Source organism: Anarhichas minor, unplaced genomic scaffold, assembly GCF_050575085.1.
Source record: "Anarhichas minor isolate MPS153535 unplaced genomic scaffold, ASM5057508v1 ptg000017l, whole genome shotgun sequence".
NCBI classification, from domain to species: domain Eukaryota; kingdom Metazoa; phylum Chordata; class Actinopteri; order Perciformes; family Anarhichadidae; genus Anarhichas; species Anarhichas minor.
This window is the reverse complement of record NW_027466463.1, coordinates 20,083,518-20,109,014: the sequence shown is the minus strand read 5'-3', so window position 1 is coordinate 20,109,014 and position 25,497 is coordinate 20,083,518. Positions and strand designations below refer to the sequence as shown.

General features: G+C 41.5%; 3 protein-coding genes across 3 annotated transcripts; 1 reads left to right on the top strand and 2 right to left on the bottom strand.

Annotated features, from left to right (window-relative positions):
• The first annotated feature begins 106 nt into the window (after positions 1–106).
• acsf2 (acyl-CoA synthetase family member 2) lies at positions 107–23,535 on the top strand. The gene is made up of 16 exons (XM_076094187.1): positions 107–366; positions 1,588–1,783; positions 3,786–3,914; positions 4,850–4,903; positions 4,991–5,109; positions 7,119–7,281; positions 7,487–7,582; positions 9,304–9,455; positions 10,470–10,561; positions 10,714–10,790; positions 19,142–19,249; positions 20,311–20,462; positions 20,617–20,758; positions 21,195–21,305; positions 21,406–21,474; positions 22,073–23,535. Exons 1-16 carry the CDS (start codon positions 248–250, stop codon positions 22,130–22,132), a joined length of 1,839 nt encoding a protein of 612 aa, XP_075950302.1. The 5' UTR covers positions 107–247; the 3' UTR covers positions 22,133–23,535.
• Positions 11,385–17,558, bottom strand: chad (chondroadherin). The gene is made up of 4 exons (XM_076094185.1): positions 16,473–17,558; positions 13,771–13,934; positions 13,517–13,674; positions 11,385–12,172 (listed from the first exon to the last, which is right to left on the bottom strand). The coding sequence occupies exons 1-3, from the start codon at positions 17,256–17,258 to the stop codon at positions 13,533–13,535; spliced, it is 1,092 nt and encodes a 363-aa protein (XP_075950300.1). The 5' UTR covers positions 17,259–17,558; the 3' UTR covers positions 11,385–12,172; positions 13,517–13,532.
• On the bottom strand, positions 22,429–25,497 carry armc7 (armadillo repeat containing 7). Its single transcript, XM_076094186.1, has 3 exons — positions 25,282–25,497; positions 24,170–24,313; positions 22,429–24,065 (listed from the first exon to the last, which is right to left on the bottom strand). Exons 1-3 carry the CDS (start codon positions 25,367–25,369, stop codon positions 23,722–23,724), a joined length of 576 nt encoding a protein of 191 aa, XP_075950301.1. The 5' UTR covers positions 25,370–25,497; the 3' UTR covers positions 22,429–23,721.

Below are 25,497 nucleotides of genomic sequence, written 5' to 3'. Positions count from 1 at the left end.
AAATGTTTAACTAGTTAGAGTATTTGTATGTGTTAAAACATGTCTGGATTTGGGTTATTAATAAGAGGCGCAGAGAAAACTATTCTGTCCACGCTGGAGGCGGGCGGATCAAGGTCCGAGGAAGGAGCTCCACTCTACTATAACAACTGTGCATTTCCCGCAGTTCAATTTTGAGTTATGCTTGAGTTTATCCTGAACAATCTGAGGCTTTTGTGTGCAGGTTCGTGGTGAGCTGCAGCGAAACACAATGATCGTTAGGATTGTGCTGAGCTCCCAGTCTCTTCGGAGCAGCTGTGTCTTTTCCAGATCTTTAGGAGTTCTGCAGAGACCATGGACACATCATCCAGGCTTATCTGCAGCGAGTCGGTGAGTCACATACAATGTATCATGCAATAAATGAGAAAAGGGAATTATGTTGAGTCGAGACCACTTTAGTTTATAATTAAAGTCCACATGGCTGCAGAGGCAACTTATACTGGATATTTAAGGTATTCCTTAAAAACATATAAAGTTCCTCCGTTGGTCGGTCACGTTTTGATTATGTAACAGCAGCTTGGAAAAGATCACATGATTGATTAAAAATATTTTTATTCTACAAACCCATGATCAGTATTGCACAATCTCGACTGTGCATTATGTTTAACAGCTATTCCTCTGCTGTGTGTGTGTGCAAATCATATAAATAACAAAAATATTCGAATAGAAAAGCGCTTTGAGAGGCGGAAGGAATGGGAGGAGACTAAAGAGACCCATATAGGGTGTTGTGAGGTCCAACACGAGACTATATAGACCTGTATGTATGTATATACATAGATATATAGTGCTTACATGTTTTAATGCGCAGGCTATTGTGCAGATGTTTAGATTGATGTCTCCAGCCCTTGCATTCTCTTTATGCCTTCAACAATAAGTGAACTCAGTATTGTTCTTAAGTACAAATGTGAAGTACTTGTATTTTACTTGAGTATTCTCTTTTCATTCTACTTCTGCTCCACTACATCTCAGAGGGCAATATTGTAATTTGTACTCCGCTATATTTACCTGACAGCTTTAGTTGTTTTTACAATTACGATTTTCAAAAGAGTTTTATAAAATGTGATATTTTGTTATAAATGAAACTACTGTGGCAAAGTGGAGAGCAGGGCCGACCTTCAATCAGAGGATCGGCGGTTCGTTCCGCGGCTCCACTAGCCGCATGTCGATGTGTCCTTGAGCAAGACCCCAAAATTGCTCTACCCAACAGTTTATGCGGGTAGAGCCTGAACACTAAGTGGATTCATTGATTAATTAATTGCAGAAAATGAATTGGCAACTTTTTTTGATAATCTTCTAAGTCTTTTGTTGTGCAGAAATGACAAAAAAGTAATTATAAATGGTAATTTAATTCAGCTTTTTAAAATTCAGTAATTTCATTTACTTTTATCTACGAATCTACATGTCATCTACGTGATCAAAGAGTGTTGAGGTCTCCACACTGCTACAGTATGCTGTGGTTTCCTGCCTCTGCACACATATTTAGAACTTTTATATGACTTGTGCCAACCGGCTGCCACTGTCTGAATGCATCTAACTCCTGTTTTCCTGCAGTGGCATTCATGTGGAATCTCCACCCATCACCCCGACTCTCACCACCAGCTACGCCCACGGCACATCTTCCACATCTCTGCTCCACACCACCGTTGGAGAGTCCCTGCTGCAGACTGTGGAGCGCTGGCCCGACCGAGAGGCCGTGATCTTCCTACAAGACGGAGTCCGCAAGACCTTTGCACAGCTTCAGCAGGATGTGAGTCTTTTCTACTCAAAGTGTGTCCACAGTCAGTGTGCCGACCTCCAGCTCCAACTGATGAATGTCAATCTGGCAATGTTGATTGGTTGAGGTTGGACGTTGGAAAGCCTACACGCAAACCTATAAATTGCAGCCATGTTTGCATGTTTTTTTACGAATGGTCCAAAACTTTAAACTTGGCTCTTGAAGCTAAACATGAAAGTCCTGGGAGGAACATTAATTCAATTTCTTATTCTTATTCTGTAGCCTCTGACCGTCTGTTTTAACAATTTTTGTATTTTGCGAATCCAAATGAAATACAGAAAGCTATTGTTGCTAACCCACATATTGCTTTACATCCATATAAAGTGAGAGAAAGTTTGAAGTATCAGATCTCTCACAAGGAGACTAAACATTTTTGATTTTGAGGAGGCTTTAATTAATAACATCCATGTTTTCTAAACCCAAATCCTTAATCCCATTTATTGGAAGAGTCCTTTTATTTACATCTTTACTTAATTGTGTCCGTTGATTGAAATTATGTAATTATTCTAGGTGAATGTCATAATATAAATCAAATGTAATTCAAGGATTTTTACTCATTTCATCTGATCCTATTAAGCTCCATCGATCAAAGGGTTCCATAAGCCTGGACGAAGCCGGAGAGGCAAAATGAAGGCCAAAAAAAATGATAGTAGTATTAATAATAATACCTTGCTGCTGCTCATTAAGCTCATTGCTGTCACCTACAGTGACAATTAACCTAGAAGAGTATATCAACATTATTTTTTTCTTTTTCATCAATGAGAGCTGGATTTTGGCAGGTTGACGGTGAGAGGACTCTGTTTAAAGACATAAACTCAAACTGATTGTAAAAGTGTGGTGGGAGATAAATGCCATGTCACCCTCACACCAGTGGAAACACCCCTGTCAGTAATTAACTTAACTCATTCTAGTTAGATAATCATTACTCTGAAGTAATACACAGATACTCCTTTTACTACTTTTTAGTTTTGTAATTTTCTTTCTGACTAATATTTTATAATTGTCTTTTATAATAGACAAACAAGAAAGACAGAAATATAATCTATTTTTCATTACTTTACAAAAAGCCCAACTGTCTTTAGACATTATTTATTGTCCTCAGACATATTCTATGTGTTACAGCTGACTGTATGTATGTCAGTGTCTGCTGTAGGTTAAAGGAATATTGGAGCTTCCAGTGTGCCGTTTTTTCACAGAAATGCAATGACGTGTAAAACAAAGTGCTGCTTGAGAGTCACCTGCATGCACAGTCGTGTTCAGTCTGTAAACTTTCACCCAGTGAACGTTTTACAGTCAAAGGGGAATCGTCATCAGTTTGGTGTCATTAACCTGCACAAAGAGTAAAGAGCGCTCAGATATCAGCTGTCATCTGATAAATGGGCTCTGCTGTATTATTATTTATATGCTAAATACAACAAGATACTTTACATCTATCTAGCCATCTATAAATATATCTATGTATAAATATTTATCGGTAATCTAGTAGCGTTATTTTTGTTTCTTTATTAATATTAAAGCTACTGAGAGGAACTTTGATCTTGTGTTGAATTTGGTTTTCCCTCTGGAGCAGTGTCTCTGAGCACCAGAGTCCCTTTAGAAAACCTCTCATTACTGCAGCAGGGTCTGACAGTCTGCCCCTCTCAGTCCTGGTTCTGGTTCTCCCGTGCCTCCCTTCCCTCCAGCGAGTCCAGCAATACGTCCTGGGTCTCCAGCAGCGTGGTGTCGGTGTTGGCTCCCAGAGAGGACCAGGATGAGGCTAGCATTATATCGATATACTCTTTATTTACATTATTTGTATGTTGCCATTTATTGTGCGAGCACTGAGAAACTGTCCAGTGTCAGTAGGAAGACTCTGATAACTGCTGCTGCTGTGCTTTCCTTTATTTGTTAGGTTGGAGGTGTTTTGCTTGAAGGAAACACTGCATGCTGGAATTGTGTTACCTTCTTTTCAACAAACATGTTCATGTGTCCGTAGGTGGATCAGGCTGCAGCGGGGCTGCTGGCACTTGGACTGCAGAAAGGAGACCGCCTCGGCATGTGGGGACCCAACACTTATGAATGGATCCTGTTCCAGTTCGCCACAGCCAGAGCTGGTATCATACTGGTGAGTCACAGCTACGGCACAGTGCAATGGAAAGAAGGCAAAAAAACGTTATGAGAGAAAAATGGTATTGGTTCTCTAAATTGACGCTGTCAGAAAGATGATCTCTCTTCTTCCTCTGAGCCATAGAGCTCCATTAAAAACACATCAAAGAGCCTCAGTGGTGCACTGGGTGACATGTTCCTTCCTAGTCCCCAACGCATGCACTATTTCCTCCTGTTTGTTTGAAAAAAACTACATATTATTAATATAATATAGTAAATCTATCTTGAAAATATAGAAGTTCAGTAGTTTATAATTGTGGTTCACAGTGGAGAAGTAAGACTTATTTTTGCCACTTTTTCTGAGAAAAATGTAATAAAAAGATTTCAAAATACAGACAGAAAGCCATTGAAAGTTTATGCACTTGATAACAATCAATTACAGTGAAAATAGCAGGGCTGACCTCTACCAAAGAAATTCTTAGTCGACTTATTCATTGATTGATTTAATAGATAATCTGCAAGAACCAACAGTCTCCACTTTAAATATTGTGTTTACCAGAGATGTGCTTATTACTTTCTTGTAAATAAGTCATTCAGCATGAAAGTAGAGGACAAACAAACGTGCGGTCACCTTTTAACTAAAATTATATTGGTGAAAACAAACATTAACAGGAATAAAGTTGAACAAACTGCTGACACGCATCATTATCCGTGTCTGCCTTTAAAAAAAATAGTCCACAATACAAAGTCGAGGCTAATGAAGCTGGCGGGCTCCTTTTACTAAAATCGTGTTGGTGGAATAGCCACTAACAGAGGTAAAGTCAGACTTCTCTCTTCAGTCTTTGTTTTTCACACACATTGTTTTCACTTTGTCTGTTGTCCAATTTTGAATCAGTCAACTTTCCGGTGTGTTCTCCATCATGAGCAGCTGTTTATGGTTTTACTCCTCAACAGGTGTCTGTGAACCCAACGTACCAGGTGCAGGAGGTGGAGTTCGCATTGCGGAAGGTGGGTGACTTTTACTCGCCTGTATTTTTTTTTTCTGTTGAGACATTCCATCACATTGAGGTGGGTCCTCTGCTCCTCTGTTCACAGTCTGGCTGTAAAGCTGTAGTGTGCCCCGCAAAGTTCAGGACTCAGAAGTACAGTGACATGCTGAAGCAGTTATGTCCGGAGATCGAGTCGTCCACGCCGGGGGACATCAGGAGCGCCAGGTACAGCTGCTTGGTGCTCCCCAGTCATCCTCACCGCTCTGAACTCTTTCACTGTTCTGTATGTTTGAGTCATGGAGCTGCTGCAAAATTATCAAATGTCTCATTTCTACACAGAAAAGATAAAACTTTATTTTTTCATTCAAACTAAAAATGTGTCTCACATCAGGTGCTCCAAACAATCGGCAGAATAACAAACATTTTAAAAAACCTCTGAGAAACCATCACACAACATAGAAGCATCAAAAACACAGGTTACCGTCTTGCAAACACACACAAACCCACATATTCCACATCCAAAAATGTCTGCCGGAGAAACCGATCACACTGAGACGAGTCGCTAGAAACACGTTTGTTTTAAGACATGTATTAAAGTAAAAATATTCAAAACTTTTCAATGCCATATGTGAGACATCGACTCGCGTCTCATAATGTCTGCGAACCTTTCTTCTCTCGGGGAGCAGAGTCTGAAAGAGGAGGCAAACGTTGGTGATGCATCACAGCTAATTATTAGCTCAGATTTTGGACTGCCTGGATCTCCGTGCCTTCGAAGGAAACTTTGCTGTTTTTTTAATGCTGGTGTGACGAGGCCTTTATACAGGTTTTTGTTGTGCCAAGTGAAACATTCCTTTGAGGGGAATGGGGCCAAGCCGGTGTTATTGACTTCTGACCTCAATGTGCTAAACATTCAAGCTACAGTCCTGATTCTACATTTACAGAACGATTGTCACGATCAGGCTTTGCCCTGTGTGTTCTGTGTCTTTGTTTCTTTCTGTAGCTCCTCACTCACCTAATCAGTTCATTCAGTGCACCTGCCAGTCACACTCACCTCATCAGCTCATTACTCTCACCTGCTCACTCTGCCTCCTTCACCATTTAAACCCCTGCCGCGCACACAAACCCCCTGCCAGATCATTGTTTGTTTTCCTACCTGCTCGTCCTGTTCCCGGGTTTCCAGTCTGCCTGTTCTGCCTTTTCCTGCCGGATTTTCCCCCTCGTCTTTTGTCTTGTCCCTGGTTTGTTTTTGGTTATCATTAAAACCTTTTTCACTACACCTGACTGTCTGCGTTTGAGTCCTCATCATGCCCCGTGACAACGATGAGTAACTTGGACAGGTATCACAACCCGGCTCCAAGGCTGTAACATAAGGGAGACAAAACGAGTGATAAAAGTAATGAATAGACATTTATTTAAAGAATACAAACTAAAAACTCAGAAAGGAGATCATCGTATGCATTGCTGATCTGGAGCGACCCCTAGACACGAGGTTGGAGAAAAATGTGCGCGAGGATGAAGAGGAATGAAGTTCGTCTGATGACAACAGTATTTGTTCGATCCTCAGCTGCTACGAGACCTGTGCCGAAGTGTCCCTGAGCAAAGACACTGAACCCCTAACTGCTCCCCGGGCACTTCTCAGCAGCCCACTGCACCCTGTATAGGGATGGGTCAAATGCAGAGAACAAAGTATAGTATAAAGTATAAAAACACAGCTGCTCTTAAAGTCCTCAATCGGTTACAACAACAAAAGTCAGAAAAGGAGCATCTTAGTGCAGCTTATCGTTCTAACCGACGGCGCCCTGCCTTGGTTACTTGTTTGTGTTCCTTTAAGCCAGCAGGTAGTGGTGATCACAACTGGAGACACCTGGGCCCGGTGCTCCAGTAAATAACAAATAAATAAAAATATCACAAATAACCTAACTAAACCAACAAAACAGCAGCCGTGTCAGCCAAGAAGAGTCTGAGAGGAGAGCCAGACAAAGAAGAGGGGCAGCCTTGATAGCTGGGACCAACCCAGCCTCAGGTGTCACCCATCAGTGGCCGATTAACATCCTGAAAGACAAGCTGACAGGAAACAGGACACAGACCCCTGGTGGAAGGGAGGGGTCGTCACACAGGATACATGGATTGAACAGTAACACACTGAGTCAAAGTGAATATTAAAGTGTAACTTGAAGCTCTTTAGTCTTCAAAACATGACCCCCACATTTGTTTGTTTCCCCCCCCCCCCTCAGACTCCCAGACCTCCGCTCTGTGATCCTCCTGGATAGTCGACAACCGGGAATGTTCCACATTGAGGACGTGATGCAGGCCGGCAGCAGCCAGTACATGCAGCAGCTTCAGGACCTGCAGAAGCAGCTCTCCTTTGACGACCCGATAAACATCCAGTTCACTTCGGTAATCGTTGCTAATTCCTGCTGACCTTAAAGCGATAGTGTGGAATTTTTTGATGTACAGAACGATCGGCTAGCGATCGAAACCGGACGGTTTTCAGCTTATCGGCCTTTACCGGTGACCGGCAGTCACCTCTACACCTCTGTGTCCATCCATTGTTATGGCTTTCTAAATGCGGTGATTTATTTCTGTAATCATGTGTTACCAGGGAACCACTGGAGCTCCAAAGGGCGTCACCTTGTCTCATCACAACATCGTCAACAACGCCTACTTTGTGGGGAAGAGACTGGGGTACACCTGGAGAGTGAGTCTTTTACCTGAAACGGGTTTCATTAACCTATTCTGACCAGTCAGCAGATTTAGAGAGCTCACTAGTTGTGAAGTGAGTTTGAGGGTGGTATGGTATACGTTTAACTAAATTGATCATACATTAGATCCAAAACAGACCAAAACCAAAGAGTGAATGTATATAACAAAAGTTCTTTATCTTTCTTCTTCCTCTGAGCCATGGAGCTCCATTAAAAACACATCAATGAGCTTCACTGTTTATGTTTACTCAATGCCACACACAAATACTCACTAGAGCACCACGTGGATTAATCCACCACTGAAAATAGTCCCTAACAAATACACACTTTACTCTTGTTTGTTTAAATGTGATAACAACTACAGTTATCAGCAGGAAATGACTGAACCTGGACTAACACAAGTTGTTGACAATAAGACAAATATAAATTACCATCAGCCGTATTCTTTAACACATTATGGTAATCAATAGACTGTTAAATGATACCATGACGAAACAATTAGTTCAGTGATATTTAAAGGTGGTTAACAGGCCTCTACAATGAGATGGTTGACTAAAACTAAAGTTCCCACCACTGAGCATTAACGGCCTGGAGGTGGACAGCCTCACATTCCTCTGAAAAACGATCTCCTTCTCTTTTAAATGGGACGACAACTTGATCTGCAGCTCTACAGAGCTTTGATAGAAAGTGCTTCTGTACCTCCACAGCTCAGCAGAGGAAGCAGTTGGACAGAATCGTCTGCTCCGCCTCAAAAATCAACAGCTGCAAACCCACTCCCATCTCTGATATCTACGAGACCTAAAAATACTCCACAGGACTCCAAGCAGCAGCAGCCGCCCCTCTTAATAATGCTTCCCTCAGGAAAAGCTAAAACATCTCTTTTCCTCAACAGCACCAACTACAGAACAGAATTACTAAATGGCTTCCCCATTCTGCACCAGCACTTTATGACAGCAAAGCACTAATTCTCTTTTTTAAAGACTATGTTCTGAGATTGCTCGGCTTTCCCCTTGGACTAATATCTTACATCCAAGGAATTCATGTTTGTGGATTCATTACTACACAGGCCTACCGGGGCTCAGGCCCAGGGGCTCAAAGTGTCACACAAACCAACCAAGAATAGACTGAAAAATCGACCACAAAGAAACATAAAAGACTACAAAGAGACACAAAACAGCTACAAAGAGACTCACAAGTACAAAAGTATGAAAATGAGCAAAACAAAATGACTACAAAGAGACACAAAATGACTACAAAGAGACACAAAATGACTACAAAGAGACACAAATAATGTTTATTTCTGGGCCCTTTTCTGAGAATTTTTCCTGAGATTCTTTATTCTTAAAACTAAGAAATAAAACCATTGAAAAATAACAAATACATACTTGTAACCAAATGCACTTGATGACAATCAATAACAATGAAAATAGCTAGGACAAACAAGCACAAAGGCACCTTTTAACTAAAATGATTTTAACAGGGATAAAGTTGAACTTATCTTGTCAGCAGTTTGTTCTTCACGTACATTTTCTTTTTTGTCTTTGTCTGTTGTTGAAAATAGTCCCCAACAAATGCACTAGTTCCCCCTGTTTGAGTAAAGTTTGTTATATATATATACAGTGTATATATGTATATTTGTACTGAAACATGTAACAAAGTTGGAGGCTCGCCGTTGTCCAATATTTTGACCCTTTTGTCTCCTGGTTTTGTCCCGCAGCCTAACATTCGTGTCTGTCTCCCTGTGCCTCTGTACCACTGCTTCGGCTCCGTGGGTGGAGGGTTGTGTATGGCCGTCCATGGCATTTCCACCATCTTTCCCTCTGCGGGGTACGATGGAAAGGCCAACTTAGCAGCTCTGGAGAGCGAAAGGTAATGTCAGAAACGTCAGAAATCATTTTGCCAAGTCCGTAAAATTTAGTCTCAGAAAGACCGTATGAAACCTGTTCAACAGAAAGCTGTTTGGACTTTTAATATTCTGTTAAAAAAAGGATTAAATGTGCTAAAAGTTTAATCCCCAGTAATTATGGAGCCGCATGGTACCTTGGGGGGGGGGGGGGGGAGTGTACACATTAAGCAGTTGTGAACACTAAAGGATCTGCATAGATTGACGTATATATTTTATTTAAACATAATTCAAATGTCTGGATCAGTCTTCACTATCACTTCCTTGATGATGCAGTGGACCTTTATGCTGAAAGGTAACACAGTGGAGAAATATTGGGGCAAAGGTTCAAAGGTTGAGTGCACAGGTGTGACATTTATTGATGTCAGCTTCACTGTTAAGACTCGACTGTGAAAAACATAAATATATAAAGACATAAACCCCACTGACCCCCGTCACTGTATCAACAGTCGGTATTCTTTCAGCTGTGTTTGTGCTAAGCTAATCAGCTGCAGGCTGTAGCTTCATATTTAGGCAACATTTGTGGAAATATTGATCTTTCTTATCTAACTCTCTGCAAATAGACATGCATCCCAAAATGTCAAACTTTGCCTTTTGACCTAAGTCACACAGCACCATAACGACGGAGAAGAAGAGCTTCCCGGCACCACAAACGGACTCTTTGAAGTTTCACTTCAATGCATTTTTTCAAAATAATTTTTTTTTTTTTACAGTAAATAGAAGTGAATTGGTAAGAAACTAATCAAAGCATTCGGGCACATTATGTAGAGTGTGCAAATGTTCACCGCACGTGCATAATCTTCACAAAGTCGTCCACGGTTGCTTTAACTTTTAACTTTTGAATTTGAGAGCCTTTATTGCCTCAAATAATGTTTTTGAGTTTGAAATGAAAAATAAAGACATGCCCATACGTTTTGCGGTTTTTGCTTTTATAAGTGAAGATTATGCATTCTGATATGTTTGTCTGTTTTCCCTCACAGGTGCACCTTCATCTACGGCACCCCCACCATGTTTGTGGATATGGTCAGCCAGCAGGAAGTGGCCAAACATGACTTGTCGTCAGTCCTGTCAGGTGAGAAAAAGATTGATATTCTGCTGTTGTATAAAAGAAGGGGCCTTTTCAATGATGTAAAGCCTTTTTTCCTGTTAGTTAGTTTTTGTCTGAGACTATTTCCATAAATGTTCTCAGGTTACATGCTCTTCTATTTGTTTGTGTAACCGTAGGCGTCATGGGAGGCTCCCCGTGTCCTCCAGATCTCGTGAAGAAGGTCATTTCTGTGATGGGCATCAAGGAAATAACGGTGAGTCGATTAACAGACACAGAATACTGTTGTTGTTATAGTTTAGTTTACACAATGATGCAGTTCAGCTTCCAAACACCAGGGGGAGACACATCCTTGGAGAAACGTCCGTTAGATTTAGCAACAGCGTGAACATTCAGTTGGTCAGTAAAGGAAGTAAAGTAAATAAGTATGTAAGATAAAAAGGAGACCTGATTTTGTAAAAGGTTTATTGGATGTGAACACCTGCCACCACTTCCAAAAGTCAAGGAAATGTAAAGATATTGAATATACATATAGATATGCAGAACAGGCAGTAACCCTCCCCGCTGAAATTCTTCACTCTTTCTTTACAATTTAAATCAGTGAAGTGTTTGAGAAAATGTTTAGTCTGTTCTTAAGATTTTGCATTAAAGTGAAGACAGAATAACACAACGTATACATCTAGTAATAGATTAACTTCTTCTTAACAAAAAACAACCAAATCCAGTTTCATAGATGCTAAAAGAAAGCAGATTGTAGATTGATTCATCTAATAAGCCGACCCACATCTTCAAAGTCTTATTGTCTTTTAAGCATCTTCTTCAACTGATTGTTGTTTTGTGGTTTGGAAGATGTGTTTGTCTGCCTCTTTATCGTTTTTTAGAGCCATTGTTTATTAATTTTTAACACAGGTAAACACCAAAATAAAGGTGGCTTCATGTCCAGTATATTAAAGCTGCACTAATAATTATTCTCTTCATCATTAGTGGATCAAATGAGTGTGTGGAAAGAGTTCCTTTCAACTTTTTGTATGAATTAAATAAACAAGATATTACTTGTTAATTAGTGAGCTTTTACGGTGCTGATGGGAGTATTTTGTAACAGTTGGACAGAGCCAGGCTATCTCTTTCCCTCCGTTTCCAGTCATTATGCTAAGCTAAGCTACCAGCTATAGCTTCAAAACCTAAGAGTGGTATTGATCTCTCTAAGAATATTTCCTTTAAGCTCATCTGGTTTGAGTTTATCTTCATGCTAATAAAAACATTGAAACTTTTATTGACCATCATCCTCATAACATTCAGACTGTTTGTATTCACGGTTTATCCTGAAGATCCTGAATGCACCATGAAAAGACAACATGCCCCTTCATTTACTCGAATGCGTCCTGTATTTTGGTGGTTACCTGAATGTCTTTGATGTAAATAGATGATAATCAAAAGAGAAAGGTTACGTCTCAGGTCCATAAAGCTCTTGATGTGTTTTGGAGACGGAGAGAGCAAGTGTGTGTACATGAATGTGTTTAAACTAGTGACATTATTTGGCAGATGAATAGATGGACAGTCTTGAAGTAGAATGAGTTAGCATTGCTTTTCGTCGCATGTGTAGCCAGTCACCTGGACGGGCTCCTCCTTCGGCGTGTCCTGTAGGAAAAGACACAAAATCAGCAGCCAAATTAAACAAAGTCTGCCGTCCAACCCAGAGACTATCATGACCTGGACTCGGTGTACTGGACCCCAGGGCCAACATGGAAAAGTTCAGACGGGAGGACAGAAAGTTCTGTGGTTTAGAAAGAGAGAGAGAAAATAAAATCATTCAAAGTCGTCTGTGGGTCGGTCCAAAACCAACTCCAACCTCGTGTGGTAGCGTCTAAATCCAATGTCGCATTGTACAGAAGTGCAGCTGAAAACCTTCACAACAAACCACCGCAGGAGGGACTCAAATAGTGGGGAACAAAACTGAACCTCCAGGTTCCATCATCAAAACATTTAACTGAACTAACATTTATAAAGAAGGTTTCACATTTGGATGCGTTTTTGCAAACGACGGTTTCTCTCGCTGATTTATGAGTAACATTTCCAAAGCCGCCATTTTTACACTTCCTGTTCCCTCGATGTGTTTTTGGTTAGATGTCTGAAATAATGTGGTAAACACAAGCTGAAGAGATTTGAACGTTTAGTTCTCTGACGTAAAATAGGTCAGTAAATATACGCCTCTGGTGAATTTCGAGGCTTTTAAAAAAGTATTTTATTGTGAAACTGAATCCTTGGCAGTTTTGTAAACAAATGTAATAACTGTCTTTAGGTGAAGCAGTGTTGTGTGTATTTTAAAGATAATCAAACAAATATATCCTTCTAAAATAATGACTTTTAAAGGAAGGGTTCGGCATTTGGGAAAATGTTCTTATTTACCTTTTATGCTGAGAGTTAGATGAGAGGATTGAGGCCACTCTTGTGTCTGTACGCTAAATATAAAGCTAGAGCCAGGAGACTGTTAGCTTAGCTTAGCATAAAGCATGGAAACAGCTAGCCTGGCTCTGTCTGAAGGTTAAAAAAATAGCCTGGCTCTGTCTGAAGGTTAAAAAATAGCCTGGCTCTGTCTGAAGGTTAAAAAAAAAAAAAAACACCTCCAAAACTCTTAAAATTATCTAATTTGCTGAATCAGTAAACTCTACTAAATCACTGCTCATATCCAAGAAATAATCCATGGTCCAATGTTTTTTGTTTGGATTAAATAAACAACATATAAAGTTTTTGTTAGTGAGCTTTAGAGGTGGTGGGTTTGTGACTACAGCTTTCAGTCTTTATGCTATGCTAAGCTAATCTCGTCCTGGCTGCAGCTTCATATTCAACCGCAGAGACATGAGTGTTTTCTCAACAAAAAAACAAGCATATTAAATAAAATATCGCCCTCATCCTTCATTGTGTATTTTACTCTTTTTGATTTGAAGATGTTAGCACTGGGTCACGTGTTTCAGTGGCGGTTACCTGCACAGCAGCGTGTTCAATGGCGCGTGCCCTTTTTGGCTCTCTTCGGCTTGACTCTGCAGCCACTGAAGGAGGCGCTGTCTCGCACTTGCTTTCCTTTCTGGTGAGGCGGAGATGCACACACTGCGTCCGGACGAATGAGACTAGAGTCCATCCACCTGCAGGTAGAAAACCAGGGGGATAAGAGAGGGTTTGTGCTAGCTACTTAGCGCTGCCTAACAAAGCTGCTAAGTGACGCTGTAGCGTGCCCTTACCTGCGCAGTGGAGCTAGCTGGCACGTGCAGCTCCACGGGTTGTTGGAGAGGGTGAGGTTGGTGATGGTGCCGAAGTCAAGGCTTTTGGGGAGAGACTTAAGCTTGTTGTTGTCCAGGTTCAGTGACTTGACAGCCGTCACACCGGTGAACGCACCGTCTGAGAACTAGAGAGAGGGAGGAGCCATACATGAGCTGCTGTTTGTCTCCGCCAGGAGGATCATGCATTCGGTTGTGTGCGTGAGTGAGTGTGTGTGCACCTCTGTGTCTGTCCACTGCTAATCTCTTATTCTGCTGCAGCAAATTGCTTAATATTTTTGGGTGGCCATTTGTGGCTGCATGCTCAAGGACATCTCGTGGTTGCGGTGACTCACACTTTCTCAAAACACCTTTTTATTGCCTGTTTTATTCTTAGAGCCGATTGCCTGCATACATCATGCTTGTTTTTGAGTTTGAATGAAGTGTGCTGTACGTTGGTGTCTAGACGAGGGTGTTAGCCAGTTGTGGGTTTTATTCCTTCAATCACACAATACAGTAGTGGTGGTTGCAGAGACACCTGGCGGAAATCTGCACTCCACCGAGTGCATCTATCTAGTTTTGGTGAATGGCTGCATTTTTATAGACCATTTCAGTCATTCACAAACTCGACAATGGCAGTGAGCTACCATGCAAGCTGCCAGCTATCGGGAATGATTTGGGTTTTAGTTTCTTGCCCAAGGACACTTCAACAAGTGGAGCTGGGCATCAAAGCCTTAAGGAATCATGAATTAATCGATGCACATCTTCCAAAAACTATTCTTAGCTTGCATAAAAACATGGCTCACACCCATCCTGTCCGTCAGATAGATGCAGAACGCGGGAATCCCGCCAGTGTTTCTCTGGCATGAAAGCCTCCTCTCATCCTTGCTTCTGCACCAGCACTTATGTAAACACCATCTGTTACTGCACTCCTTTTTTCTTCCCGCTTCTACTTCATACGCATCTGCGAGGGCGCTAAAAGCTTCAGAGAGGTGCGAGGTCTTCGTCGTGTCAAGTTTTGTCTCCTGCAGGAGGACGAGGACGGCGGATGAGAGAGAGGAGCTTTGGTCTTTGAAGGGGTAGTTTTATGTGAGTCTGGAGGAGATGAGGCTGTTCGGAAATTTCCACCGTGGAGCGACAAGTAGCCGAGGGTTCTGGTATTTTGAAGCAATGGAAGATGGATGACTTCCAGCGTGGCCGAGGTGTTTTTCGCTCTCTCTGTCGTCTCTTTGCCAGGAAGGCTCGCAAAGGGCCCAATTGTCCATTCAACCGGGGGCGATGGCAAGCTAAAAATACTCCTCTTCATGCACCGGTGGAACACCCTGCCTCTATTTACCGGTCTCCTCACCCCTCCTGACCTGTTTACAAGACCCTCAAGTAGAAAACACACTTGCTGAAAATAACACTTGTGTAATAATTAGACTCTGAGCAACTGCTTGGCCGAGGTCCAGCAAACAAAAACACTCCTAAAAATACCTGCATTTGGTTGAAAAATGGTCTAATCTCCCCCTACTCGCCGTGTCCTGCTGCATTCACCTGGCTCTCACACAGTCCCACCGTGAGAAGGTTGTTATTTTACAGTTTTCCCCTTTGGGATAACGCTATGCTGTGGCACAGGTACACTCAAATATTGGATTAACCTAAAGTATGAAGCAAATGTGCCCTCAGGAATGTCTGAGAAGTAGTGTGTGGTGTAACATAGAGCTTATATTGTATACAATTATACCCACGCTGTGAACGATCTGGATGAACCGATGGATGTTTTACAGGCAGCTGTGGAAACATCTGTCTCATGGTTCTGATATCGGAACATCATGTCATGATGAAGATTAAGACATGACGGGTGAAAAATGTTTAAATCTACTTCCCCAGTTGATTATTTACATTAAGACACTTATTTTTAAACGGACCTTTACATTTTTTTTTTCCAAAGGTAACTTTGCATGTGATGGTTGAGCTTAGCCACGGCCATAAAGACGACTTTATGTTCACAACAAATCGACACTAGACATCTAGAGAGATAAAAAGATTCACGTCCCAAAGATGCAGCATAATGTTTGCATTATCAGGACACACTGAGACGGATGGAGATGAAGCAGGAACACATAAACCAACCACTGTTTGGAAGATTCAGTCACAAGATCAGCTTCTAATTGGATTTAATGAATTTGAACCACTTGTCCAGACATATACTGTGTGGAAAAGGCCTGTTGACTTACGAACACAAATCTGCTGATGAAATATAGTCGAGTCGTGTTCGCCAGACCAAAAGAAATAAACAAATATGAAGACAGACACACAGAGACCTTTTTCATGAGATGAACTTGTTATTCTCAACTTAATTTAAACTATTTCATTGAATGCCGAGGATTGAAATCACTTGCAATTGTTTCTTTTGGCATATTTGTCTTGAAACAGTTACCCTCCGTCATGTCCCGTGCATGACTTCCTTTTCCTTCTGTCTGAAAAAAGTAGTTGAATTCATGTGGGATATTTTGACACATAATGAGGAGCACTTGATCTATCGTACCTTACAGTTATGGTGCTATTTATGGAGTTGAAAATAAAAGATCGCTTGGCTTCTTTTTTTTTTTTGCTGCAGCAGCTTCCACTGCTTTGAATGTCGACATGTTTTGCATCAGATTTTTAAATCATGCTTTGTCTGTCTAGTAAAACCGTAGACTGACCTTCTCCAGACCCATGTTGTCCAGGTGTAGTTTCTCCATGTAGCGCCCAAAGCTCTGGAAGGCGATGTCAGGGATGGTCCTCATGGGGTTCTTCCCCAGCCTGAGCTCCTCCACCACCCGCAGTTTGCTCATGGCCGCAGTGGGGTAGCTGGACATCCTGTTCCTGTCCAGGTGAAGTATGGCGAGGTTCTCCACGTCGTCCAGGGAGCCCGGCTGCAGGGTCGTCAGCTCGTTCCCGCTCATGTGCAGCCAGCGCAAGTCCTTGGCGCCCGCGAAAGTCCCCGGTCGCAGCTCCCGGAGCTTGTTGTCGTTGAGCTGCAGGATGAAGAGGTTGATCATGGGGGAGAAGATGCCCCTGGCGAGATCGCCGATCTGGTTCCCGTCCAGGTAGAGGTAGGTGAGCTCGGTCAGGTCCTCGAAGGCGCCGGGCTTGATGCTGCTGATCTTGTTGTTGGACAGGTAGAGGTAGACGAGCTTCTTCAGCCCCTTGAAGGCCTGGGATCCGATCTCTCGGAGCTGACAGTGCTGCATGTGCAGAGAGATGAGCCCCTTGCTTTCGCCGAAGGCCCCCGTGGGGATGCTGCCCAGGTTGTTCCTCTGCAGGTTCAGCAAGCGGGTGACCTCCGACACCCGGGGGATCTTCTTCAGCCCGACGCTGTCGCAGATGACGTGCTGAAGATCGCCGTGGCAGTGGCACAGGCTGGGGCACTGGCCCGGGGCGCCCTGCACCGCGGGGCCCAGGACCAGGAGGCAGGTCCCCAGCAGCAACCAACTCACACAACACATACTGACGTTGGAGTCACTTGAAGCGTCTTCCGGTCTTTTTTTAAGCAGAAGAAGTGGAAAAATCCTGTAAAAAAACAACCAAGAGGGAAGTAGAGAAGATCTTTGAGGAAAAAAAGTCAAACTGAAGTGTGTTTGTGTTGAGAGAGAAACAGACGGAGGGAGAAGGAGTGAAAAGGTGAGCGACTGAGAGAAAGGTGGGCGACGCACTTTGAGAGGAGGATGGCCGCTCAACAGAACACACGGCACTATTTATAACCTTCACTTGAGGGGAAAAAAAAGCCGAGGAGGGCTTGTCGGGGTGAGAGGTTTGCAAGAGGAAGTCAAGTGTCTGTGAGAATTTAACCCTGAATGAGCAGGAAGACGACGCGGGACACGCTGTCTTTTTGCTGCCTGTATTTGTGCAGAACTTAAACGAAGGGCTGAAGTTCTGCTGGATGCACGCGTTACCAGGTGAATGTTTCAATAAAAAAAACGTGGCAGGTCGGGCTCACGCTCCCAGACGTCTCTATTGTTTTTTCAGTCTGCGGTGGAAGGAAAACGAGCTGCTGCTTTATAACCTCTAATAGTCTCCAGATGGCAAAGATGTGAGATGCTGTTTCAGGTCATAACAATTGCTAAAAGATACAAAGGAAAGTTTCAGATGCCGCTTTACATTCCTGCGTGCATTCTTTCCTTTGGAATGGAGTGTGGTATTATGTAATGGTCTTTAGTGGCTCTCGGGTTTCAACTGAGTAATTTTGGTCTCTGTGGAAAGAAAAAATGAACGATGAACTTGAGCCACAACCAGAACAAAGCTTTTGGTGTTCGTTACACCTGCTTTCAATAAGAAAGGAAGGTTGAGGGCTTTGACTGGCTCGGGTCAGTTTGGCTTCAGGTGGCAGCATTGAGAAGATGGATGGACCCACCCAGGGCGAATGGAATCTAGAGTTTACTTAACAAATCTGGCATTTTATCGGGAACATCGTCTCCCTCCCTCACTTCCCAGGTGAAGTTCTCACCTCTAAAATGCCCCGTTTGTCCACCAGACTGAATCTGCATCTGTGGGCACGTTAACACTATATTTTATGGGGCCCACCAGTCCCTTATCAGGAAAAGCACTTTATTTCCCTCTGAAATGATGTGGAGGACGATATATTTTAGAGCCTTTCAGCTCTAAACTGAGTATATTTTCTCAACTGCCATACTTAAATATTTCTGTTGTTTGATAAGTTCAATTCAAATGACAACTTTTTCAAATAATATTGAGTCGTTTAGAATTTGCCAATGTGAAGATTTTGCTGCTTTTTAATGATTTATTTCTCTGTAAACTGAATAAATTTGGGTTCTGGACTGTAAGTCAGACAAAACAAGACGTTTTAAGACATCAACTCATTGGGAATTATGGGCAGAGGGACCCCTCATCCACACCCACTCCACCACCTTGATCCCATGTCAGGCTCAACCACAGGCCTTTACAGTCCTCATGCCAGACGTTTTGTTTTGGGGTTTTCTGTCCGTCCGTCCATTCTTATAAACTTGATTTCTCAGGAACACCTGGAATTATGACAATTTCACACAAATGTCTCATAGAATAAATTGATGGTGTTGACATTTAAGACAGACATGGAATTGCAACTTGACATACTTCTAGTTTGACATTTTAAAGAGAATATCGGTCAAAAGATATGTTGGTATTTTTGTGGAGCTCCGAATGAAAAAGCATTTTTAATGAAAAAGAGCAATTTAATTCTGAATCTATGAGCTCTTTTTAAATTAACTTTAGTCTATCTTAGGTTATTAATGATCAGTTAATTAAAGACATTGTTTTTTTTTTTACAGTTTGTTGGTTTGTGGGTATAATTTAAGAATTGCTGCTCATCACTTCCTGTTTGTGTGATTGACAGGTTGTATACGGCACGACGGAGAACAGCCCCGTGACGTTCTGCCAGTCGCCGACAGACAACCTGGAGAGGAAGTCTGAGACCGTCGGCTTCGTCGCGGAACACACAGAGGTACTCCAACCTGCTGATGTCACCATTACATCATCACTTTGTGTCAAATGCATACAACCAAAAGAGGAACAAATATTTAACACACGTTTGTCAACAAACTTTATACACTTATTTCCCACCACAGACTAAAAAGACCACTGAGTACATTTATTCAGGTACTGTACTTAAGTACAAATTTGTAGTACTATAACTTGAGTATCTCGATCTCACGTTACTCTATGCTTCTACTCCACTATATCTTAGGGGTGAATATTGTACTTTTTACTGCACTCCATTTGTCTGACAGCTTGCGTTTCTTTACATATTGAGATTTTACAAACAAAACATTATTATCAGTTTATTAAATATGATATAGTGCTGTAGATTAAACTTTTCAACAACATACAAAGTAGTCAACATTTGCTCCACCTCCACCAGCTGTAACATTAAAAGATTAGTTACACATTAAAGCCTCAATAATGTTCTAATCATGATATTTTTTATAGCACTTTTCATACAGCATTTATTTGTGCAGCACAAATAAATGAAGATAGACAGAATGAACATACAAATATATGTTAGCGGAGGTAATGATTATTATTGTGAACGTATACTCTGATATACAGTATAGGATAATAATGATGATAATATTAACAATAACAGCAATAAGAGAAAGAAGAAGAATGATAATAATAGTAATAATGAGTAATAATAATATAACTCTCTGAAAGGGACCATTCTGCCCGACGAGTACATTTAGCTATTAATACTTTTGAACTTTTACTAAAGTGAAATCTTGAATGTAACATAAGACTTTAACTTGTAATGTATTTTAGAATGGTGTACCTAATAAACTGGAGTGTCAATCAAAAACAATTACCAGTGTTTAATGCAACAGTTAAATCAGAGAAAAAAACCTGTTTATGTGTAAAAAGAGACATTTATCATCAAGTAATATCGTTGGAATTAAATGATAAAAGAATGTTATTCCACTAATAGTTAATTACATTAAAGTTAATTATTCTTTAAGCCTTTTAAGAGAATCAAGTATTACAACTGATGTGTAATTGTCCGCTCCACAGGCTAAAATCGTGGACCCTACGACGGGTCAGGTGGTGCCTCTGGGGGCGACGGGGGAGCTCATGACGAGAGGCTACTGCGTGATGCTGGGTTACTGGGACGACGAAGCCAAAACACAAGAGTGCATCACCAACAGCGGATGGTACAAAACCGGGTGAGCGGAAGCGGTCGGTTACTGCAGATCTCGTCACACAAACTTTAGTTTTTACCGGCGTGACTGAGAAGCATCGAGTGGAATGTGAAAGTATATAAATATGTAATTAGTATTTTAAGTATTTCAGTGTGATGTTTTTGTTGTTTCCCTGCAGAGACCTTGCCTCGATGGACGCGTTCAGCTACTGCCGAATCGAGGGCAGAATTAAAGACATGATCATCAGAGGAGGAGAGAACGTTTACCCGGCGGAGATCGAACAGTTCCTGCACACGCACCCCAAAGTCAAGGAGGCACAGGTGAGCTCAGCCAGCCAGCACTTCAAAAGAACATTTTAAATAGTTCTGGGTGTCCAGAAAGAGATGGATGTTCACACTTTTGTTTAAGTATTACATTTTAAATGCCCCTATTTGCCTAATGAGGTGATGATTTTTTTTTTAGAAGGTAGGAATATTTTCCAAATGTTTCTTTGGAGAGGCATCATTAATTATATTAATTCATCAAACACTGGTGCTGATCTTGATCAATATTACGCCTGCTTTGTTGTTTACTTTTTTATTTACATCTTGTGTCCAGCTACATTAGTTCTATATTTAGATTTTTTTTAATGAGAGAGAAGGAGGTGATGTAATTTAAAGTGTATTTTCAAATCTCTTAAAATGTGTCTGTGTGTGATCTTAATGTTTCTGTACACTGAAAGTAAGAAGAGCTACATGTTGTTTACTTGTTTGTCAGGTGGTCGGCGTTGTGGATGCCCGTATGGGTGAAGAGATCTGTGCCTGTATCAAACTGGTCGACGGAGAGGAATGCACTGCAGAAGAAATCAAAGTTTACTGCAAACAACACGTGAGGCCCAGTTTGCTTTTTAGTTATTTCATAATGAGCTGGAATTATTTTATACTTTTACTTCCTGACAAACATGTTTGAATGACTCTGCTCCTTTCAGATCGCTCACTTCAAGATCCCTCGCTACGTACTTTTTGTGACCAGTTACCCGCTCACCGTTACTGGAAAGGTAAGAGCTCATATATTCGTATAAATGACAAAACAAACGAGGTTTATTTGACTGTGTTTATTTCGATAGCATGCATCCAGAGAAACACAGATAATTAGCAGCAGTCTGTGATAAATTAGTCCAAACACCAGAACACCAACTCCCCTCTGGTTCTTGTGTTTCCCTCATGGGATGCTGTTAGAAATAATTTACTGTCGGCACGGCGTGGTGTTTGAACAGGCCCCCAGACGGGAGGGAAAGGGAGCTAATAGCTCGTCTGCACGCACACCGCATCCTGTTAGATGAAACCAGAGGGCGGCGGACCTCGTCCCAAAGCAGCGTATCAGATAAAACCAGCCCTTTAATCAGAGACTCCTTTAGTTCATTTTACTTTCTTTATAATCCACTCAGTATTCACAGTGGGTTCAAAACATCAACACGGGGGTCAAGTTTAAGAGCCTGGAGACTATTTCTGTCCCTGGTTGACTGATTCCAGATAGGTGACACAAGAATATACTATGACTTTTTCTGACATACTATACTGTTTTTTTTTTCCGACATACTGTACTATAACTTTTTTTGTCATACTCTCAACACAATTTTCTGTCTTGTCTTTCAGATCCAGAAATACGAACTACGCGACGAGGCTGAGCAGCAGCTCGGACTCAAGGACAAATGAGATTTTCAGCTGATGAATGAATTTAATTCAAATACTGTTTTACAGGGATTAAAAACCAGCCATCAGAACACCTCAAAGGTGCTATGGCAGGCTATAAAGCCACATCCTGTAACCCACGATGGCAGCTGCTCACCTCTTGGATTGCAATGCATACAAAAAGAAACTCACTAAAAATGTTATGATACAGTACGTCATGAAAAGTAGAAAGAAGTCATAAAAGTTAAATTGTGTATTATGTCAAGAAAGTCAAAAAAAAAGTCATGGGTTGACAACAAAAATATAGAATAACACCGAACTTCTGCTTTAACATCCTCATGTTTAATAATATCTGGGTAATATAAATGTGAACATACATACTGAAGATCAGAACTAGTGGTAGATGTTGAACCACTCATGTCAAAAAAATTCAAATATTCAAATACTTTTACTTCAACTCGAAATAAACGTTGTACCACATTATTAGAACCAGACGTGGGTGTTTCTCTTTTTCCGGGAAGAATGAGGGTATTTTTTTAATATTGATCTCGGGGGCAGGTGCTCACCCCCTGGAATGCCATTCAGAAACACACACACTTACTGAAAATGACAACGAGTATCACAGACACAGACACACAGGCTCTCAAAGCCGTAAAGAATTTCCTCTGGAGTCCGACGGGCTACACGTGCAGTCCAAACGACGCCGGGCCGCAGGATCGGATGTCGTCGTCTGTCTAGACCTGAAGGACTCGGCCCAGAAATAGCTCTGAAGAAAACAAACTGCGCTCCTGGCTCTTCAGAAGGAACCTCAAGGTTTATTTTGCATTTTACATATTTTTGGGTCTGGATTCATAGTACGCTTGTACAGAGTGCCAAGACTCAACCAGTTGGCTTGAAGGCGCTCCAGTATCCGATTTCCTAAAACCCGGGTCTTAAGAAATCACTTCAATGCCAAAGGAATGCACATTTTTGGGGAATAATAATAAGTACTGATATTGATCCTACAGTCAGTGAGCCTGATTTAGTCAGTTATCTTTGTACACCTTCTGTAAACAGATTGGAATTCAATAAAAATGTAATTTTTTTTTGTGCTTTTAGCAATTTATTAATCTCTCACAGATCAGAATGGTCCTTCACTTTAAAAAACAACAACTATCCAGTCTCCCTCATGTGGTCAGAGAGCACACAACACTAACATTCTCTAATTGAAACATTAGATTTAAAGCTCTTCAGCTTCAAAAGTACATTCAAATTAAGGAAAGTCTAAATGCAGCAGCATGCAATGATATTTAAAAAAAAAAAGTCAGTTCGTCTCTTTCAATGTGACATAATCCACCAGAGGACAAAGCCGACTCCCAAAATAAATGGTTTTCCCAGTTTTGTGTGGAGGAACTTGTCTGTTCTGCTCAGAGTCCTGACCTCAACCATCCAACACCTTTAGGGTGAACTGGACTGTGAGCCAGTTCACCACCAACGTCAGTGTTGGACCTCTTGTGGCTGAATGGGAGCGAATCCCTGCAGCAGGTTCAAACATCTGCAGGACCGACTGAAACCAGCGTGTGATGTTCGGGTGCCTGTATATATTTTTGGCCATATAGAGTAAACACCCCATCTTAGCTCTTGGGCAGCGGGATCCCGACTGCAGTCTGCTGTCCCTGCATCTGCTGCTCCGCTCGGGCCACCTGCTCCTCGGTGCAGCAGTCCTGCAGAAACACAGCGGCCAGGCTGTGCAGGCGGGGGCTCTCTGAGAGGGAGAAGCGCAGCATGCACTGCAGGACGGCCGGATCCGTGATCTCCGAGCGGGACGAGGGCGTCGTCAGGTTCATCAGCGTGGTGATGGCCGACAGGACGGTCTCCTCCCTCCGGCTCGACAGACAGTTTGTGACCAAGCTGATCCCCCTGCTCTCCAGGATGAGGCGTCGACATTCGGGGTCCATACTCAGGTTACACAGCCCCCCTGAAAACATGACACACACAAGAGAAGGGAGGACATTTAAAGGTTGGGAGTCAGCATTTGCACAATGTAAAAACAACCGGAGAGAGATAATGACTTATTCACACCCATGCCAAACTCCACAAAGTTGTCGTTCTCCTCAGTGAGCATGTCCAGGAAGAGGTCGGTCACTTGCAGCTCCCTCAGATACTCCATGTTCTTTGGGTCGTACGCAAAGTTGGCCAGGTTAGCCAGCACCTGCTCCTTAGCCTCTGACGATGTGAAATAAGTTATGTTAGAAGGTTAAAGGAAGAACAAAATAATCAAAATCACAGCACTTATCAGCCTATCACAAAACTAACTTCTCATTACATTACAGTTTATTTTTCCTGTCTACCACAAATATGTATCTCTTTTTTGCATGTTATATTTTATCTTCTTCATTATTTTATGTCTTATATTCTCTTTTTATAAGTATTTTAATGAGGATTGTTGGAGGGATCTAAAAAACTCCAAAGTCAATCTCTGTAATTGTTTTGCATTTGACAATAAAAACTTGAACAACAAAAAACAAATGTAATTATGTCAAACACCCTCTTTACAGTTTTTCAAGGCAAATGTATAGGAAAGAAAATATATATGTGTGTGTGTGTGTGTGTGTGTGTGTGTGTGTGTGTGTGTGTGTGTGAGAGAGACCTGTCTTGATGAATAGGAAAAATTATCTGACTACTGTGTTTACATACATCACTGATATTGATACTGAAGCTTCAACTTACATAGAAAATAATATCTTCTGTCCAGTGTTAGTATATCAGTGGTGGTGAAAGTACCACCACATATATAGCTACATCAGATATTTTACTCAAGTAAAAGTAGTATTACCAAAGTGTAGAATACGCCGTTACAAGTAAAAAAGTTATTTATATTTAGTTGGATAGTCATATATCATAATTTATATTTTGTGTAATCTAAATATGCAATGTAGTAGAGTAAAAAGTACAATATTTCCCTTTGAAATGTGTCGGAGTATGAAGTAGCAGAAAATTGAAATATTAAAGTAAAGAACTAGTTTCTGATAAACGGTCTGTTGTTTAACGTTACATGACGGATTTAGCCTTAAATATTTGTAATTTTAAGTATTTGTTCCAGAGAAAGCTCAAAGACTCTTTGTGGTTCTCGTGGAACTTACATCATACAATCCATTGAATCACAACATTTAAAACGTAAACAGTGGACCCACCTTCACTGTCTGTGTCCTGAAACTCGGTGACCAGAGTTTGAAGATATTCAAACCGGTCGGAGCCCTCAGACGAGCCTTTCTTCCACATCTTTAGTATAGTTAGCTTAGCATTAGCTCCAGTGTGAAGTTAACATTAGCAGATCAAACAAACTAGAGCAGTAGCTCAACAAACAAATTAACGCCAATCGCAGCTCGGTCAATTTACCGCTATTTCCT